We start from the raw sequence: 19,130 nt of genomic DNA, 5'->3' as shown, positions 1-19,130 counted from the left end.
GATAGAAGAGTACATAGCATCTTCTATATTTATAATAATTAATAAGACTTTACTTAACTTTATCTCTTCTCTACTTAACTTTAATTAAGTTCTTTTAATTTTATATACGTCCGACTAAGTAGATAGCCTTTAGGCGAAAGCCTATATATTAGCCGCTTAACGATTCGTAATAATAGATAATAAGTAGTACCCTATATATATAGCCTATAATATTATTAACCTAGCTAAATATAAGCTACTTAATAACCGCTTAAAGGAGGAGAAGGCTTAACTATTATACTATATAGACTAACTTAAGGCTAAGCCTTACTAGAGAGCTATTCCTAAGTAGTTTAATAATACTAAGGTCCTTAAACTACTAGATAATAATAAATCTATAAAACCGCGTAAAGGGAACGCGTATATTACTATCTCTAATTAAAACCCATAGAACTACTCGGTTTAAACAGCTCTTAATAAAGGATAGATCCTAGATATAGGCTTAGATCTTTATATTATTAATTACTACTCCCGTATAAGCTTTAAACTAACTAGACTTCTATTAAATAATAATATTAACGTTAGAAATAGGACGATTAGAGTAGTTACGTATAGGAGAGTTAAACTCTATATAAAGGATACTAAAGGCCTCCTATATAACTTAAACCTCTATAATATAGCGTATATCCTAGGCTTTCACGTTAATATTATATCTAAAGGATACCTTAAGAAGGCCGGCTTCATTTAGCGTTTATAGGATAACGTAATACTCTATAATAGAGACCCGTTACTTTAACTCTCTTAGCTATAAGAATGTATCCTATACTTCCTAATTAATACTCTAGCCTAGTAAACACCTTAGATACTTAACTAGCTAGCTAATAAATAAGAGAATCCTCTCTTAGTAGACTAGGTCCTTAAAGTATAGAAGTAATAAGCTTATACCTCTATTATTTAAGATCTTTAAACTATAACTCTCTAGTAATAATAGTAAACTTAATCTAGTAATACTATACCGTTCACCCTAGCTATTACCTACTATAGTATAAACCTAATAAGGTCTCTCCTATCTCTAGCCTAGTACGCCCTCCTTAGCTATATCGGCCGTAAGTGAATTAAATACCTAGAGTATAATATAGAGGGAGTAGCTATTATAATACCGTCTAAAGACATCCCGCGTATAAATAAGTACGATGTATATGTAAGATCTAAGAGCTCTATAATGAATAATAGGCATACTATAGCCTATCTCCCTACCCTATAGGGAGAGATAGTAGTAGACGTTATATACTTTACGCCTATATATAATAGAGACCTATACTTATTCTATACTTATAACTTAGAGACTAGAGTACACTTTATAAGCTTATATCCCGCTAATAACACTAAGACCTAGCTAAAGATATAGAATAAGCTTATAGCGTTTATCTATGCCCTTAGACGAGACATCTACATCTTAAGGATAGATAATAAGCTAAAAGCTAGCCTAGAGTTCCGCTTAATAGTTCTTAATAATAAGACTAAGATTAAGCTAATAGTGCTATATACTTTAGTATAAGATCTAGCTAAGAGAGCTAGGGGGGTAATTATTTAGGTAGTATGTTCCCTACGTTTACATACTAATCTACTAGAGAACCTTTAGCTAGAAGTTTACGCTATAGTAGTATATCTAGTTAATCACTCCCTAATATAGTAACTAAAGTAGAAAACCCTATTTAAGCTTACTACTAGCCGTAAGCTAAATTTTACTTATATTAGGCTATTTAGCTATAAGGTATACATCTATAGGATAGGGAAGGACTAACTAGATAAGACTTATAAGCTAGAGTTACGCGCTAATATTAGATACTTAGTTAGCTAGGATTTAATGATAATTATATAAATCTAGATCCTATTATTAAATAAGGTAGTAAGGACTAGGAACGTCCTCTTTAATAAATACTAATAATATTACCTAGGCTAGCTAGAGGACTAATAGGCTGTTAATACGCTAAATACACTTAATCCTTACCTACTAGACTAGTTCTATAAGCTGCTTTTAGCCTTAGGACTCTTTAATATAAAAGAGAAAGTTTATAACTAGTAGGAGCCCCATTATAACCCTTAAAAGCTCCTATTAAATAAGCTATTTTAGGAAGATTAGGGGCCTACTAACTAGGATAACTTTTAATATAATATAATCTTTCCTATATAAGACGTCCTAGCCGTACTATAAAGCATTTTAGACTTATTAAATCTCCTATTAACTCTTATAGATCCCGTAATATAGAGGCTAAATCTTACTAATAACGTAGGAGAACCGCGTATTACTAATAAGATCCCTCCTTATACGCTTAATATAGACATACTAACGTGCTAAGATTAGCTACTTATATTAAATATAATACCTAAACTACGTCTCTTACTAAATATAGATAGTATATTCCTACCTATTATTAGTATTAAACACTTAGCTAAAGATAAACCTAAGCATCTAGTAAAGTAACTTAACGATAAGCTAATAATCTATCTAGTTAATCTCTTATACTAAAGCTTCTACCCCTTACTTACCTTAGCCATCACCCTTACCTTAGCTACGTAAATTATAACGTAAGCTGCGCTCTATTATAATAATCTTCCTCTAGAACCTTATAGATATAAGTAGATACTATAATACCTACATAAAGACCTCTTTATAGATGCTATTAATAAGGAGTTTTAGAAGGTAATAGATACTAGGACGTTTAAGTAGGTTAAGAAGCTACTAGACGTAGTAATAATACCCCTTACTTAGGTATTTAAATATAAGCTAAATACGGACCTCTTCCTAGAGCATTATAAGGCTCACCTTTATATAAGAGGAGACTTATAAAGCATAAAGTATAAGACGTATACGTCTACCCTTACTATATAAATCTTTTATACCTTAATGGCTATTATTACGGCATTTAACATGGAGTATAACTAATAGGACGTTATTAACGCCTTTTTAAATGCTAGACTCCTATACGCGCTATATACCTAGCCTCTAGAAGGGATTAAATATCTAGGCTATATAGTATTAAAGATTTACTAAGCGCTATATAGCCTTAAAGAGGCTCCCCTTCTCTAGTAAACCTACTTTACGGGTATCCTAAGGAAGCTCGGCTTTAAATAAGTACTAGGAATTAAGTATCTCTTCTCTAATAGCCTTATATACGTGTTCTTCTATATAGATAACTTCTATATAGTTTACTTTCATAAAGATATAGTATACGTAGTAGCTATTAAATCTAAACTTAAGAGGGAGATTAAGATTATAGGTAGAGCTCCTATCTACTAGTTCTTAGGCATAAAGATTACTAGGAATAGGGCTAAGCGGGTCCTTTAGGTAGACTAAGAAACGTATATTAAGAAGATAGCTACCTAGTACGCGATTAAACTTAATACTAAGCCTCCGTAATTACTACTCCTAGTAAGATTAGACCTCTTTACACCTAAGGACTATATTACTACGCTTAAAGAGATTAAGGTGTTTTAAGGCCGTATTAGCTTAATTAACTTTATAGCTATTACTATATACTTAGATGTCACCTTTACCGCATCTTAGCTAGCTAGACACCTTATAAACCCTATAAAGGCTTATTTAAAGGCTACTAATTACGTCCTATAGTACTTACTTAACACTAAGGAACTTAGCCTATAGTATAGATGAGGATAGCTAAATAGAGTAGCACTTAGCGCCCTATATAGGGAGTTCTTTAGAGCTTTAGACGCTTTATTTAGTAATAATATAGCCACTTATAAGTTATCTAAAGGATGGATCTTTATACTATTTAGCGGCCTAGTAGACTAGAAGGCTACGCGCTAAACTACCATTATAAAATCTACTACTAAAGCTAAGTTATTATCTCTCTCTCACGCTAGGACTAAGATAGTTTAGTAGAAGTAATTCTTTAAGAATCTCCGCTTATGATTAGACTTATTACTAATTCTTTAGTACGATAACTAATAAATGCTTAGGATTATTACTAAAGATCTTCCTAAACTAAAAACATCTCTTTAATACATAGATATCCATTAATATTAGCTATACTAAGCGTACTAGGACGGCTCTATTTAGTTTTAATAGTATCTAACTAAAGAGATGCCCGCTAATAGCCTTACTAAATAACTTAATAGAGTAGTCTATAAAGCCTTTATCTAACGGGCTAGACTTACTCTAGCTAGAATAGAGTTTTAGGAGTAGTAGTCTACTACTCGTAATATGTTAGCTTATCCTATCATATAGGATTAATACTAAACCTAATAGCGCTAACGCGTAATCCTATAACTAATAATTTAATAACCCTCTCATTAAATATACTATCTCCTACGTATTAAGACTATCCTTACTTATTTCTTCCCTTCCTTTAAACTAATAATATCCTCTTACTAGAGTAGTAGCCTCTTTAATAACCTTAATAACCTTATCTTTAGACCTCTTAAGCGCTAAATACTTAAATATAGAGTAGCTATCTAGGCTGCCTTTACTTCTATTACTAGAAAATACTACATCTAGCTACGTAGAGCCTACTAGGACCATATATAATTAAAGTAGATATATAACATCCTCTCCTTAGTCCTCCCTACCTTTATTAAACTTAACTATAAGACTAGCTATACCTTTAACTTAGCCTTCATCCTCTATAAGTCTATTTACTATAATAAGAAACTAAACTATATATAAGTTCTTAGGAGCGGCGTCTATTAAGCTAGCTTATTTAATAATCTTATTATCTTACGCCTATACGCCTTATTAGTTTTTAACCCTATTTAGGAGGGATTATACTATAATAACTATCTAGGTAAGATTAACTATAGCTATCTCTTAAATCCTAATAATAAGATGCTTCTCCTTAAAGGAGCCTATATAAGCTACATTCTCACCTATTAGCCCTATACCTAGACTAGATACTAGGCGGCGGTTAGCCACTTTAAGGGTATTAAATAAGAGGATAAGGGTATAGGTAAAGTTAGCTTTATAGACCTTATAATAGATGATTAAGAGGCCTAGGGGACCCTCTCTTAGCATTACTAAGGCGTTTCCTATTTTAGCTAGACTATAACTTCATCTTATAGTGTTTATTACGAATCGTTAAGCGGCTAATATGTAGGCTTTCGCCTAAAGGCTATCTACTTAGTTAGATGTATATGAAATTAAAAGAACTTAATTAAAGTTAAGTAGAGAAGAGATAAAGTTAAGTAAAGTCTTATTAATTATTATAAATATAGAAGATGCTATGTACTCTTCTATCTTCTATATATATTTATATAGGAAGTGAAATGAGAACTAAACTCTCTCTTTACTACGTGAATTACTACTTTAGTTATGTTATTAAAATAGATGAGAAATTAATCTTCTTATTACTACGTAAAGTTTCGTTAGCCGTTAAGTAGGCTATATATCCTTAGTAGTATTTATTATCTATTAGTACTACTAGCTTACACGGCTTAGCTAGTTTACGCGGCTTAGTTATAATTATCTTTAGCTTATTAAGTAATCGCGTAAGGGCGTAGTTATAATATACTTACATTACTAGCGTTTAATAGCTATCGCGTTACGTCTAATAGCCGCATCTAATAGCTATTATAATATTCCCCCCCTAATAGGAAGCCTAAGTTAGCTTATTAGGTACTTACGCGGATAACTAACTAGCGTTATTTTAGTAAGGGCGTAAAGTATAGGACTACTAGGTATATCTTATTATTAGGGTTATAGTTTAACTAACCTTCTTTACTACTACCCTTTCTATAATAACTAATCTTCCTTATATTAACTTTTTCTATAATAATAATCCCCTATCATTACATCTTCCCTCTCTTACTTAAGTAATAATAGTAAGTTATCGCGTTTACGGTAAGTCCTTAGTTTAAAACGCTTAACTAATTATCGCGTAATAGTATCTAATTAATCTCGTTACTTAAAGCACCTTAAAGGTAATATAACGCCTTAAGAGGATGCTAAGGCTACTTAGAATTATTATATAACATGTTATACGTAATTAGCTAATCATTAGTGTATCCGGAGTTTTAAAAAGGTAAAGTAAAGCTAACTAGTCTAGGTATAGTACCTAGCTCCTAAGAGCTAGCATATATTACTATTCTACCTATAAATCCTTACGCGAATGTTATATATACTAATATACCTACTACGCCTACTTTACCCTTATATATGCGTTCTAGTAGCTATTACGCTAATATACTATTAAGTATACCTTTATATAAGGGTAATAATAGTAGTATTATTTATCTAGCCGCTTTACCTATAGAATTACTAGCGTAACCTTTAGATTAGGACTTAGAGGTAGATACTTCTAATAAGATTATAGTCTTTATCCCGCGTAAGGCCTTTAAAAAACTCACTAAGGTATATATTTCTACTTACTTATCTTCATGTAATAGCTAACTTATTATAGAAATCCCTTAGTAGTAATAAAACTAGCTAATATATAATATATATATTAGGCCTTAGTAACTTAGCTTATTATACTATTATCCTAGTTTCTAAGGACCGTTTTAACATTATATCTATAGAATCTCATAACTCTTCACGTGATACTTACTTAATTTAATACGCGGGTATTAATTAAGCTACTAGTTATACTAAGTACCGGGATAATCTCTCTACTTACGTCTTCTATAGTTACTATAAGTTACTAGGTTTCTTATAGGGTTATTACGCGAACTATATCTAGGGTACTAGTAACCTTAACTATACTATAAGCGACCTTACTAGTACTTATCCTCCTAATTAACATAAAAGACGTAAGGATAAGATATAGCCTAGAGAGTACCTTACTCTTTACTACGCGATAGATAACTAGGTTAATAACTTTCTCTAGGGCTCTATTAAAGGTGTAATAAGGCCTAAACTTAAGAAGTTAGCTCTAATTCCTACTAAAGAGGAGGAAGAGGAGTAGGGGTATAAAAGATAAGGAATAAAATTAAAATAGGGGATAGGATAGATAAGGATAAATTAGTTTATACGGATAAGGGTTATTTACTATAGCGTTAGAGGATTCTCTTTACTAGAGTATAGGCGGGTTAGTTATCTAATTACGTTTCTTCCTATAATTCTTATTAGAGGAAGGCTCTTTTCTACTTTTCTAGGTTCTTTAGTAGTCTAGGGGTAGAAGGATTAGTAGTATAGAAGTCCTCTACTTTTTAGGGGGCCCTAATAAAAGAACTTACTATATACTACTTATTATCTTAATTATATCCTACCTATTAAACCTAATACTTTAAAGTTCTATAAGTAACCTTACTTATATAGATAAAGTTAACTTCCTATTCTTACTAGTTATTAATAATCTTAGGTTTTAGTTCCGTGTATCTCTATTATAGTAATAGGTCTATAGCTACTTTACGTAGGTAATTAGTATAGAAAAGGTTTATTACCTTCATACTTTCTAGAAGATCTAGTTCATATAAATAATCTTTTATTCTAGTAACCTTAAATAGTCCTATATTAGGAGCGTCTAATTTTAGATTTAGCCGGTCTATTATCTAGCTAGTCTTCTTAATGTAAATAAAGTCTCTAATGTTAAAGTTAGGTATATAATAGTATTTATTAGCTTATTAGTAGTTCTTTTCTTATGATTATTAAATTAATTTATAGGCGTACTTATAGGCCTCTTATCTTCTTTTTTAGAGAGACTAAGCTATAGACTATACTCTACCTTCTAGTAAAGTAATTATTATTATGCGAGTAGTCTAGTCATAATATATACATAGTAAGAAGCTAAGATCTATTTTAGCTAGTATAAGACCTATAGCCTTATATAGAAGGGTAGCCTAAGCTAGGTCCATTAATAGTAGAAGTTTAGACTAGTCATTTTAATAGTAATTAATAAAGGGTTATAGTTAGCGCATAAGAACCTAATTAACTATCTTAGTAATTCCGTTTATCTAAGAGTAATAGGCTAAATTAAAGTATTATTTAATACTAGTTAACTTATATAGCTCCTACATAAAGGCTAAAATAAACTAAGGACCTTAATCTAATAGTATACTTTTAGGATTTCTAAAAATTTAGTAGATATAATCGTAAAAAAGTTAAGATACTCCTTTAGCATAGATTTTCTTTATGTAAGGTAAACTAAAGGTTCTTTAGGATAACTAGTCTATAATAATAAGGATATAATTAAATCCCTTTTAGTCTTACGGTATCTCTTTAAAATCTATAGCTAGGTATTACTAGGGACGGTTAGGAATTAGTAGAGGATATAGAAGGCTAGGTATCTTATTAGTAAATTTATAGTTCTAGTAGTAAATATGGTAGTTTTAGCTATATCTCTTAATTATATAAGTCTAGCTAGGCTAGTAATAGTATTACTATACTAGCTTTTACATTTTATTAATTCTAGGATAGGTAGTAACGTAAGTAGTATATATTACTTTAATTATTCTTACATAAAGGTTATCCTAGTTAGGAATAACTAATGCGCTATAGTAAAGAAGTAATCCATCCTATAACTTCTAATATAATTTATTTTCCGGTTAAAGACGGGCTATTTCCCTCTATAGTTTAAGATCTAGGTTTTCTCTATTTACGTAGAGGAGCTCATTAAGGAAAATTATTAGTGGAGAAACTTCCGGCTCTATTATTATAAGTAGGACTACCTAGGAAGTAGAAATAAGATACTACTCTTATATAGCCTTTAATTTCTCTTTTTAAGTCTTAAGTTACTCTTACTTTCTTATAAGAACATCTATAATGATGTTTTCCTTTCCTAGTTAGTAGGTAAACTAGACTTAGTACTTAGTAAGTTACTTAGCCTATCTTACTTATCATGCGGATAATTAGTACTTAGAAGTAAAGTGTTCTAATGCTTAATAGTCTATAATTATAAGAAAAGGTTTATAAAGGCCTATAAGTATAGATCTCCATTCCTCTAGTCCTTATATAATAGCTAGGAGTTCTTTATTAGGTATTCTATAGCGGAGTTCGGCGTCTAACATTACCTTAGAATAAAAGGATACTAGTTTCCATTCATAATCTTTTTAATATTATAATAGGACTCCTATAACTACTCTATTACTTACATCTATTTCTATATAAGTGTCTTAAGTTAGATTATAGTTTATAAGTAGTGATTCACTATATATTAGTTTCTTAAGGTTCCTAAAAGATTCTTCCTTAACTAGTCTAAGTTATCGCTACTTTACTTTTAAATATAGTTTCTCTAGTAGCCGGCTAATTCGTCTATAGTTAGGAAGGAATCTCTAATAAAAGTTATAGAATCCTAAGAAAGACTAAAGAGATTAAAGGGTTATAGGTAATTACTAGGTATAAATAGGTTTAATTTTTTATAGGTCTATTAATATACCCTTAGTAGAGATGATGTATCCTAGAAATTTCATATAAGTAGTTAAGAACTTACTCTTTTTTATATTAGCTTATAGTCCCCCTCTACATAATTATTATAGAACTTTAATAACATGTTAAGTATAATTATACGGGTTTTTAGAAATAATAAGAATATCGTCTATAAAAGTGATAACGAAATCATCTAAATAGTTAAATAGAACTTAGTTAATAAAATATTAAAAAGTAGCAGGCCTATTACTTAGCCTAAAAGGTAAAATGCGGTATTTAAATAATCTATATCTTATATAGAAGGTAGTATATTCTTTAGACTACTTTTAAAGGCGGATTTAATAGAAAGCTTATTAAATATCTAGTTTTATGTAGACCTTTCCCTTACCTACTCTCTATAAGAGTTCTAAGATAAGAGGTAAAGGATATAAGTCCTTCTTTATCTAATCATTTAACCGTTAGTAGTTAATATAAATTCGCTAACCACCTCCGGGTTTTTTTACTACTAATACTAGAGAGGTATAGGGTATATAGCTCTTAGTAATAAATCCTTTCTTTAAGTTCTCTTAGACGTATTCCTTTACTACGGCTAGCTATTCTAGGGACATCCTATAGAGGGGACTTATTAGTAAGCATAGAGAATCCTCATATATAAGAGAAATTTAATAATTAACTCCTATATGATAGGGTAGTAGCTAATTAGATTCTTATTTTAAAAAGACGTTACGGTAGTTTTTATACTTAGAGGGTAAATAATCATTAAGGTATTTATTAAAAGCTTTATCTTTATTAGCTTTATTAATATTATTAAGTATAATAGAATAGAGGTTTACTACTTCCGTTAGTATTTTTATAGGTAGGTTAATTTCTATAAGAAAGGTGAAAAAGGTTTCTTAATTATTAACTTTAATATTATTAGAGATGTATATTAAAGAAACTAATTAGTTTATCCGTAGATCTTTACTTTATGTAGATAATTTTAGAACTTTTAAAAGATTTAAAAAAGAAATTCGGTCTAGAGGATCTAACTAAATGAGTTATTAGTTACGGTAATCTAGAAGAATATAATAATATATAAGGAACTAGCGGCCTAGAATAATATTATAGCGCCTAATATCTAGTATGAAGGCGTATATTATAACTAGCTAATATTAGAAATAGAATTATAATTAATAAATAAAATTAAGTTACTTATTTATGCGTTAGTTAAACCTAGAGACTTTAAGGTTCCTACTAGTAATCTTTCTTTTCTTAATCCCTAATTCCCTAAGTTATAGAAGAAGTTAAGGATGAATAAAGCTAGATCTATTTATACTAGTATTAACTAGGGCATAAATAGGTATAGCATAACTACTAGCTATAATTATAGTTTATATAGTAAATAGGTGTCCTCTAATAAGGTCATAAATGTTCACCTATAAATTAGTAATTTATAGAGCTCTAAGCTTATATCTTAGGGAGGAGACTTCCCCTAAGACTTATTATTTTCTAATAAAGAAGAGTATAGTTCTAATATTATATGCTCTTCTCCTTCTTCTTCTATTATAGTATTAACTATCTTTACTTTAGTTTCTAGGCACTATTAGATAAGGTATCTAAACTTTCCGCATTAATAGTAGGGTCTAATATTACCTTAGAGTTCCGCTTTTCCTTTATATATTAGATTTTCTGTTATTATATAAGGAGTAGGTCTCTATAATAATCTTAAAAAAGACTACTCTCTTAAACTTCTACCTATTAAAAGAGTAGATTTACCTACTTATTCCTATTATTATTTCTTTACGCGGTCTTCCTAGAATGATAAAGATATATTTCTACTATTTTAATACTTAATTATACTTTATGTGATAGGGTATACCTTTTAAAGGTATTCTTTAAATAAGATGAAGTCATCTTATTTAATTCCTACTAAATGAGTTTATAGTAGGGGATCTAATAAAGAGTAAAAATCCTCTTTCTATTATTTATGCGGAAGATTAGCCTCTAAAGCTAGGTATATAAACTCTAACTAGAACTTCTAAAGATCTATAGGAATTTTATAATGAAGGTCCTTTAGCTTCTTCTTTATATCCTTTCACTAATGCGGATTCTTAAATACTTACTTAAGCTAGTAATATAAGTTAGTATTAAGAACTAGATCATCTATCTTTATATAAGTACGTAAAAATAGTACTAGATGCTATACTACCTTACCCTATATCCTTAAGAGGATGTAACTTATAATAGCTTCCTTAGTATCTATAGTAGTACCTCTTTTAAAGTAGTCTTTATTACTATAGATTTTATTATTTATAAGTAGCCGCTAATACTTATATGTAGGGTTTTAGCTGTTTATTAATTCAGGTAGGTTAGGCACTCTTAGTATATATTTCTTCTTCTTCTAGGATCTATTCTCTTCTAAATACTATAAACTTATTAACTTAATAGTATCTTTACGCGACATTATTTAATGACTTATAATTCTTTCTACTAAGTTAAGGATAACTTATTTAAGAGTCTTAATTTATATCTTCGCGTAAATAGTAATATCCTATGTTTATCCCTTTATAAGGGGGGTAATCTTAGATTAATAGTTATTAGCTTCTTCTAGTAGAATATGCCTAAAAGCTTCTTTAACCTAAAATTATATTACATAAAAAAGACCTTTCTCTTATACTTATATATTAAGCTTAACCGGTAATAGGGAGTAAAAAGATTATAATAAGAAGGGGAATACCTATCCTCTTCCTTCCTTAGATTTATAAGGTAATTTAGTACCTTCGTGTAAGGGTATTTATTATTAACTACTAGACTCCTCTTAAGTACTAGTTATGTAGGCTTAATTCTTAGCTATACTATCTATATATGGAATAGTCTTCTACTTTCTTATAAGTAGGTATAGGGAGGACGCCTCCTTAATATTTACATACTATACTATAGCCTTATAAAGACTTCTATAGTTAATATATACTTAATGCTCTTTAGTCTTTAGATAATACTAATACGCCTTACTAAGATGACTTAAATTACCTTCTTAAATAATAGGCGGTTATGTATAAGGCTTAAGCTATATATATAGTATACCTAGTTTAGGTATTCTAATACCTCCCTTAGGTAATAAAAAAGTAGGACGGGGATAATACCTAGAATAATCTTCTATATCTATCACGAATTATTAAGTAGCTAATATGTAGGCTTTTACCTAAAGGCTATCTACTTAGTTAGATATATATAAAATTAAAAGAACTTAATTAAAGTTAAGTAGAGAAGAGATAAAGTTAAGTAAAGTCTTATTAATTATTATAAATATAGAAGATACTATATACTCTTCTATCTTCTATATATATTTATATAGGAAGTGAAATAAGAACTAAACTCTCTCTTTACTATGTAAATTACTACTTTAGTTATGTTATTAAAATAGATAAGAAATTAATCTTCTTATTACTATATAAAGTTTTATTAGCTATTAAGTAGGCTATACATCCTTAGTAGTATTTATTATCTATTAGTACTACTAGCTTACACGGCTTAGCCGGTTTATATAGCTTAGTTATAATCATCTTTAGCTTATTAAGTAATCGCGTAAGGGTATAGTTATAATGTACTTATATTACTAGTATTTAATAGCTATTATATTATGTCTAATAGCTACATCTAATAGCTATCGCGATAGTATTCTTATATCTCTTAGGCTTTAGAATCATTCTATTCTAGGGGGGTAAATCGCGCTAAGACGACTCTACTATACGTACTTAATATAATATCTTTAATATCTCTTAAGGCGTAGTAGTAGTAATATTAGTACTAAACTAATAAGATACGTTTATAATTACCTAATTCTAATTATATAAAGTAGTTATATGAGTAGATAGTTATAGAGATAAGATAATATCTTCCCCTCATTACATGACTGATTACGTACACGGACGTACCCACTTATCCGTGATTCTAGCCCGCTGCAGCCCAGGCCACACCCGGACCTGATGGACACACACACACACACACATATACCTAGACACCACGACATGCATCCTTATAAAAAATCATTTCGACTTCATCATGACTACCTATCCCCACAAGACTCCTATTTTAGTGTCGTCTGTCCACGCTCCGGATCGCTCATCTTGATAATCTTCACGTCCGGCCCAAGGCTGACGTTGCCCATGGCCTGCGGCGTGATGAACAAAAACTGCTTGCTTGGAGAACCCCGGCAAGACTCGATGATCATCTTCATCGACATCTCGCGGTTGACGCTGTCCATGAAAACGTCAAACTCGTCCAGGCAGCGCGTCGGCGCTCCCATGGCGTCCCACAGCGACAACAGCAGGCACACCGTCGAGAATGACTTTTCGCCGCCCGAAAGCGTCTTGGTCTGACGGCCAGATGCGTCCTGCTTCGTGATATCCGGCTCGACGTGGATTGTAAGCTCCTTGTTAGCCGTATCGATGATCAAGCTTCCTCTGAACGCGCGCGCCGAGAGCATGTACGTGAACGTCACGCACGCTCGATCTGCAATCAAGATGCGGAACTTGGTCAGACGCGACCTCCGCTTCATAAGACCGTCCTTGAATTTCTAAACAAACGGGGTGAGCAGTTGACCATGTGAGCCTGTGCCGTCCACGTACGAGGTTTGTCTTTTTGAGGTTCTTTTGAACCGCTCTGGCCCTGGCCCAAGCAGCCTTGGCCTCGTAAAGTGCCTGCTTCAACTCTTGAGCAGACCCACCCAGCCTAATGGTCGTCAGTCATTGCCATGTCGGAATCGGACGTGGATACTCACGCTCGTTCTTGCTCTTGGAGGTCTTTCAAGAGCCTTTCAACCTTCTTCTCCAGGCTGCTTGTCGTCTCGTCGTCGGGTATTGCAACACGCTCACAAATCTCACCCGCCTGACGAGTAAATTCCGCTACCACCTCTTCTTGCTCCCGCCTTTCAGTCTCGAAGCTCTCCCTCTGCTGTCGAATTTCGTCGACTGCGCCAAGTGCAGCGTTCTTACGTTGCAAAGCTCGGCGGCGGACTTCTTCCAGCTTCTCGACCCGGGTCTCTGCCTTTCTGACTTGGACCTCGACTTCGTCAATCTTGGCCTGGATGTCTGCCATTCTTTCGTTGAGAGCCCTCTCTTTTCCTTGCATCCTGGCGACCTCTGCTTTGGCATCCTCAAACATTTGGAGATTGGTTTCCACCGTCTCTTCCGCTTCCTTTAACTGGCTCTCCAATTCTTCAAGCCTGCCGTCCTGCGGTTGTTCGGCTTCGAGCTCGTCTCGCATCTTCTCCCAGTCTTCCTGGGCCTTTTGCATCTCGACCTGAAGACTCCTGGTGTTTCTCTTGTGACGCTCCAGGGATTGCTTCGCTTTGACTTCCGCGTCCTGCCGCCTTTTGAGTTCCGCTTCTTGATCTGCCAGCTCGTTCTTCAACCTTTGCAGAGTATCGTTCGCGGCACTGCAAGAGTCAGCCTTTGATCAACTCATAATAAAGGGGAAAGCGCACTTGATTTGAGATTCTACCGCTGTTTTCATACGTGCCCCACTCATCCAGGCCGGGACAGGGGCCTCGGATCGTCCCCCTGCGCCAGTCCAGCCGAGACGGCGTCCATCTTCAAGAGACCATCTTGCGAAGCAAAACACTTGCTTCACGTTGCGTGGCTTTTCCGACCCACCATAGGCATATTCGAAGGCTTCTGCTTGATTTTCGATCAAGACTGCTTGTTCTGCACCATTGGTGATGATGGACAAGTTGCGGACAATGTCACGGTCAAACTGCAACCATTAGCAGGCAAGCAAAGAATTCTTGGTCGATCCTACCTCAAGAACTCTCAGCCAAGTGTCGACGTTGGGATCAGGTTCATGGCGAGAACAGTCAATCGGGGCTGAAGGACAGATAATGACCGGGGCATTGCTAAGGGCAGTCAGCCAATGGATGGGGAGATGAGTGAGATGGTTGTACTTACTATTTTGCTGCCCGCATGAGTTGACGTAGCGTGGCTTCATCCGCCTTGTTCGTGACAGCAAAGCCAGTAAGGGTTTGGCCATACGATCTTTCTAGAATGGGTGACCACTTTGGCTTCAACAACTTGATGTGACGACCAATGGGCCCGACTGGCTTTTCTCGAAACTTGTTCTCATTCTGGCTAATCGCTTGCAGAAGCTGCGGTAGCTGAGGTGGGTAGGCCGACATCCACTTGCCCTGGCTAGACCTGAGATTGTTGATACGATCTTTCTGTTGGTGCACTTCTTCGCGCTTCTTGTGGATGACGCCGCGAAATGCGCTGTGTCGCTGCTCGGCCTCATTTCGCTCCCTGTCAAACGGCCCAAAATTGTTCTTCGCCTCGTCATAAGCTCGTTGCGCGTCTTCAGCGTTGGATTTGGCCTCTTGGATTTCTTCAAGCCTTCTGGCATGTTCACCGCCAACAGCATCCGCTTGGCGCTGCTGCTCTTCCCCAATAAGCCTCTTGAGGCGGTCAATGTTCGACTGTTCGCTTCGCAGGTGTCCTCTGATGTCCCTTTGTTGGACGTGTGCCGTTTGCATTTCGGATCTGTTGGTGGCGAGCTCGGCTGTGACTCCTTCCTTCTCTTCCCTAAATGGATTTGCCGATTCTTGCTTTTCTCTTACGATGCGCTGTGCTTCTTCGAGCCGTTCATTGGCGCGATCAAACTCCCGTGACGCCTCGTCTGCCTGCCGATTTCGTTCTTCAATCTCCTCGTCGCAGGTCCTCATGCGCTCCGTGACAGTTTCCAGCTTTTCCTCCTGGTCTCGCACCTGTGCCCACGTGTACATTCGACGAAACTCGTCCTTCTTGACTCTCATCTCCTCATGCTTTTCTGCCAGCTCCTTCTTCTTCCTGGCTTCCTCAAAGTCCTTTTGCCGCTGTTCCACGTCATCAGTCACGACATCCAGCTTCATATCGATTTCCTCTATGAGGTGCGCCATAACCTGGTAGTCGCGGTTGAGAGTCGCAAGCTGAGTTCCCTCGAGGAAAAACTTGTACTTATCGCTGGCAGTCGACGAATTCAGAAATTGGCGGGCCATATCCTGAGACAGGACGTTCATTGGGTTATCCATCTGCAGCTGAAATGCATCCGCGATGTTTTCCAACTCTTGTTTCTTGGTCGACTTAATGTGGCCTTGGGCGTCTCTAATCTTGAATCCGCTCGTGCCTTTCAGCTCGAAATGGCGCTCGATAATGATGGATTTGCCGTAGACCTGGGGCTGATATGCACTGGCACCTTGGTTTTTGAGCGTCACGGAAACACGCGCATAACTGGCAGTGATCAGAGACGATCTTTCTTTCAACTTGATTGTCACTCACTCCGTGCCTTCCTTGATAAAGCTCTTGAGACTCTGTCCACGATTCGTAGCCGTAGCCTTGGCGCCGAGACAGAGCGTGAGTGCGGTCAAGACGGCGCTCTTCCCGCTACCGTTGTGGCCAATAACAAAGTTTATGAGCGGGCCCATGGAAACCGTGAGGTGCGAGTGGCACATGAAGTTGACGCATTCGATTTGCTCCACAATGGCATTATCGGCTGGATGGTTGTTCCTTTCTGCCCTGCGGTTTGTGGTGACCCTGTTCCACATGGTCTTTTGGCGCTCATGGGAGTCGCCCAAGTCCATATCCTTTGCCTGGTTAAAATCCCACTGACCGAGAGCCCTGGCTTTGGTTTCGTCATAGCCGTCGGGCAGAATGAGGGTGCTTTCATAGTCTTCTGGGACGGCAGATGCGGTGGACAGCCTTTGACGTTTGTTCTATGACAAGTGTGAGAAGCCGCTGTGTCCCGTAGCTGAAGGCATACTCACGCCGTTTTGACGGTAGCTTGGACTGCCGTTTGGAGATTCCTCTTCTTCGTCGTCATCATCATAGGTCGTAGGGGCGCGATGACGCCTCGCAGGAATGGGCACCATGGCTGGCCTGCTTCCAAGCAATTGGCGGCAGCGTGGGTGGCAGCCGACCAGAGTAACGAGGAGTCGTTGTTCACGGTGATGGTCGAGACGCGTCTCTGGTTTAGGGTACACGCGACAGCCAGGGAATCGCGCGTTTGATGACATAACCAAAGGGCCCGCGGCTGCGGCAACCACTTCGACAACTCCGCTGCTCACACAATTCTCACACTCCGCCCAACCATCATGACGAGTTTATTTCCAAGGGCTATGAGGCTCCCGGTCCTTCGGCAGAGTTCCGGACTGGGCCTGCGAACCTTTACCGGATTATCGCGCGATGCGCATCCCGGCGCTACCCCAACCCGCGGATGGACACCGACGCCCTACGTAACCGAGACGGTTGTATGTTTCTCAGCTTCGGATGGCTCGGGATGAAGCTGACTGAACAGGCTGGCGGCTGGCACACTTGTGAGTTGGCATGCGACTGATTGGACGCATTGGGGCTAATGCGACTTGAAGATGACATCTTCTCTCGTTTGCTCAAGGTACAGGCGTGCCCATCAAAGCGCATAGAATCGTGACTGACTTGCGGAATGTAGGAGCGCATCGTGTGTCTGAATGGACAAGTCGACGACAGCTTATCCGCGTCCATCGTTGCACAGCTGCTCTTCCTTGAAGCGGACAATCCAGAAAAGCCAATCAGCCTCTACATAAACTCGCCCGGTGGCTCGGTCACAGCAGGTTGCGATTCCTAACCTCGACTATATCGCTGGGGCTAATGAAAGCTAGGACTTGCCATCTACGACACCATGACTTATATCCGCCCTCCAGTCACAACAATCTGCGTCGGACAAGCCGCGAGCATGGGTTCGCTATTGCTCTGCGGTGGAGCTGCTGGCATGAGATACTGCCTACCTCATAGCTCTATCATGATTCACCAGCCGAGTGGCGGCTACGTCGGACAAGCTTCCGACATTGCAATTCACGCAGAAGAGATTCTGCGCGTAAGGAAGCGGTTGAACATGATCTATCAGAAGCATCTCACAAAATCACACACATTAGAGGAGATTGACAGGATGATGGAGCGCGACAAGTTCATGTCGGCAGAGGAAGCAGTGGAACTGGGATTGATTGACAAGATTTTGGAGAGAAGAGATGCGGATGAGAAGAAGGAGGAGAGCAAGTAGATTCATCGCAATGGTTTGTAGAACACTCACTGCGCGCAACAGATCCACCTATGACGCGGTCTTGGCGCGGGATCTAGCGACACCTCCGAATCTGTTTCAACGCACCACATTTTGTCCATTGCCCGTGAAGTGATGCCGCCTCGATTTCCTCTACGTTGCAAACTTCACGACAATTTTCAGCATCATGTGTTGAAAAATTCGTCTAGGCGTCGATTGCGGCGTAAATTTTCTTCGACTTCAGCAGCGTCAGCTTCCGCAGACACCTCCGCCGACACCAATGCCACCACCACGACGCCATACGTCAAAGATGAACGCCAGACCTGGCGGGTGAGAGAAGATGGCAAACGAAAACTACCCGTGCCGCCCATCATCGACCCTATTGCCATATCGCAGCGCGATCGCTGGATTGAGCCCAAAAAGCCCGCCGCAGCACCCGCAGACCGGACGCCGTTCCAAAAGAAGCTCTACAAAAATGCCTTTGGTACGTCCAATGCCCAATATCCTACTCAAATCACATCCCAAATCCACCAAAGCAGACGAAACCAAGCTAACAAAACCAACAACACAGCCCACATGCTGAGCTCACCCGTCCGCAAAGACCGCAAACTCGGCGTCTCAATCCCGTCCTCGTACCTCGTGCCCCTCCGCCCGCTCAGGAACCCGTCAACCAACGAAATGTGGCTGCTGCCGCGCCCAAACCTCACGCCAACCAAGGCGGCGGGGTCGTTCAACGCGTGGGCGCTGGCGCGCCAGGCGCACCTGCGCGCACTCGGCAACACCAAAAAGGGCGCCTGGC

General features: G+C 37.1%; 2 protein-coding genes across 2 annotated transcripts; one reads left to right on the top strand and one right to left on the bottom strand.

The window, feature by feature from the left end:
• Positions 1-13,113: 13,113 nt before the first annotated feature.
• IWZ02DRAFT_449981 (RecF/RecN/SMC) lies at positions 13,114-17,265 on the bottom strand. The gene is made up of 8 exons (XM_066767435.1): positions 17,067-17,265; positions 16,582-17,015; positions 15,223-16,533; positions 15,077-15,170; positions 14,763-15,031; positions 14,058-14,714; positions 13,906-14,008; positions 13,114-13,853 (listed from the first exon to the last, which is right to left on the bottom strand). Exons 1-8 carry the CDS (start codon positions 17,169-17,171, stop codon positions 13,365-13,367), a joined length of 3,462 nt encoding a protein of 1,153 aa, XP_066622812.1. The 5' UTR covers positions 17,172-17,265; the 3' UTR covers positions 13,114-13,364.
• A 100-nt stretch (positions 17,266-17,365) lies between these two features.
• IWZ02DRAFT_449976 (clp protease-like protein) lies at positions 17,366-18,441 on the top strand. Its single transcript, XM_066767434.1, has 5 exons — positions 17,366-17,549; positions 17,597-17,615; positions 17,667-17,692; positions 17,747-17,888; positions 17,937-18,441. The coding sequence occupies exons 1-5, from the start codon at positions 17,394-17,396 to the stop codon at positions 18,332-18,334; spliced, it is 741 nt and encodes a 246-aa protein (XP_066622811.1). The 5' UTR covers positions 17,366-17,393; the 3' UTR covers positions 18,335-18,441.
• Positions 18,442-19,130: the final 689 nt, after the last annotated feature.

This window comes from Phyllosticta citriasiana (genome assembly GCF_038021145.1).
Source record: "Phyllosticta citriasiana strain CBS 120426 chromosome Unknown IWZ02scaffold_6, whole genome shotgun sequence".
In the NCBI taxonomy this organism is placed as follows: Eukaryota; Fungi; Ascomycota; class Dothideomycetes; order Botryosphaeriales; family Phyllostictaceae; genus Phyllosticta; species Phyllosticta citriasiana.
This window is presented reverse-complemented; position numbering and strand designations above follow the sequence as displayed.

Excerpts from the sequence above, each read along its gene's own strand:
- IWZ02DRAFT_449976 (XM_066767434.1), top strand. The coding sequence starts at position 17,394 with ATGACGAGTTTATTTCCAAGGGCTATGAGGCTCCCGGTCCTTCGGCAG. Across the intron at positions 17,693-17,746 it reads TCTTCTCTCGTTTGCTCAAG|GAGCGCATCGTGTGTCTGAA; the intron begins GTACAGGCGTGC and ends TGCGGAATGTAG. Across the intron at positions 17,889-17,936 it reads CGGTGGCTCGGTCACAGCAG|GACTTGCCATCTACGACACC; the intron begins GTTGCGATTCCT and ends AATGAAAGCTAG.
- IWZ02DRAFT_449981 (XM_066767435.1), bottom strand. The coding sequence starts at position 17,171 with ATGGTGCCCATTCCTGCGAGGCGTCATCGCGCCCCTACGACCTATGAT. Across the intron at positions 16,534-16,581 it reads TTTATCAAGGAAGGCACGGA|TTATGCGCGTGTTTCCGTGA; the intron begins GTGAGTGACAAT and ends GATCACTGCCAG. Across the intron at positions 15,171-15,222 it reads CTCATGCGGGCAGCAAAATA|CAATGCCCCGGTCATTATCT; the intron begins GTAAGTACAACC and ends GACTGCCCTTAG.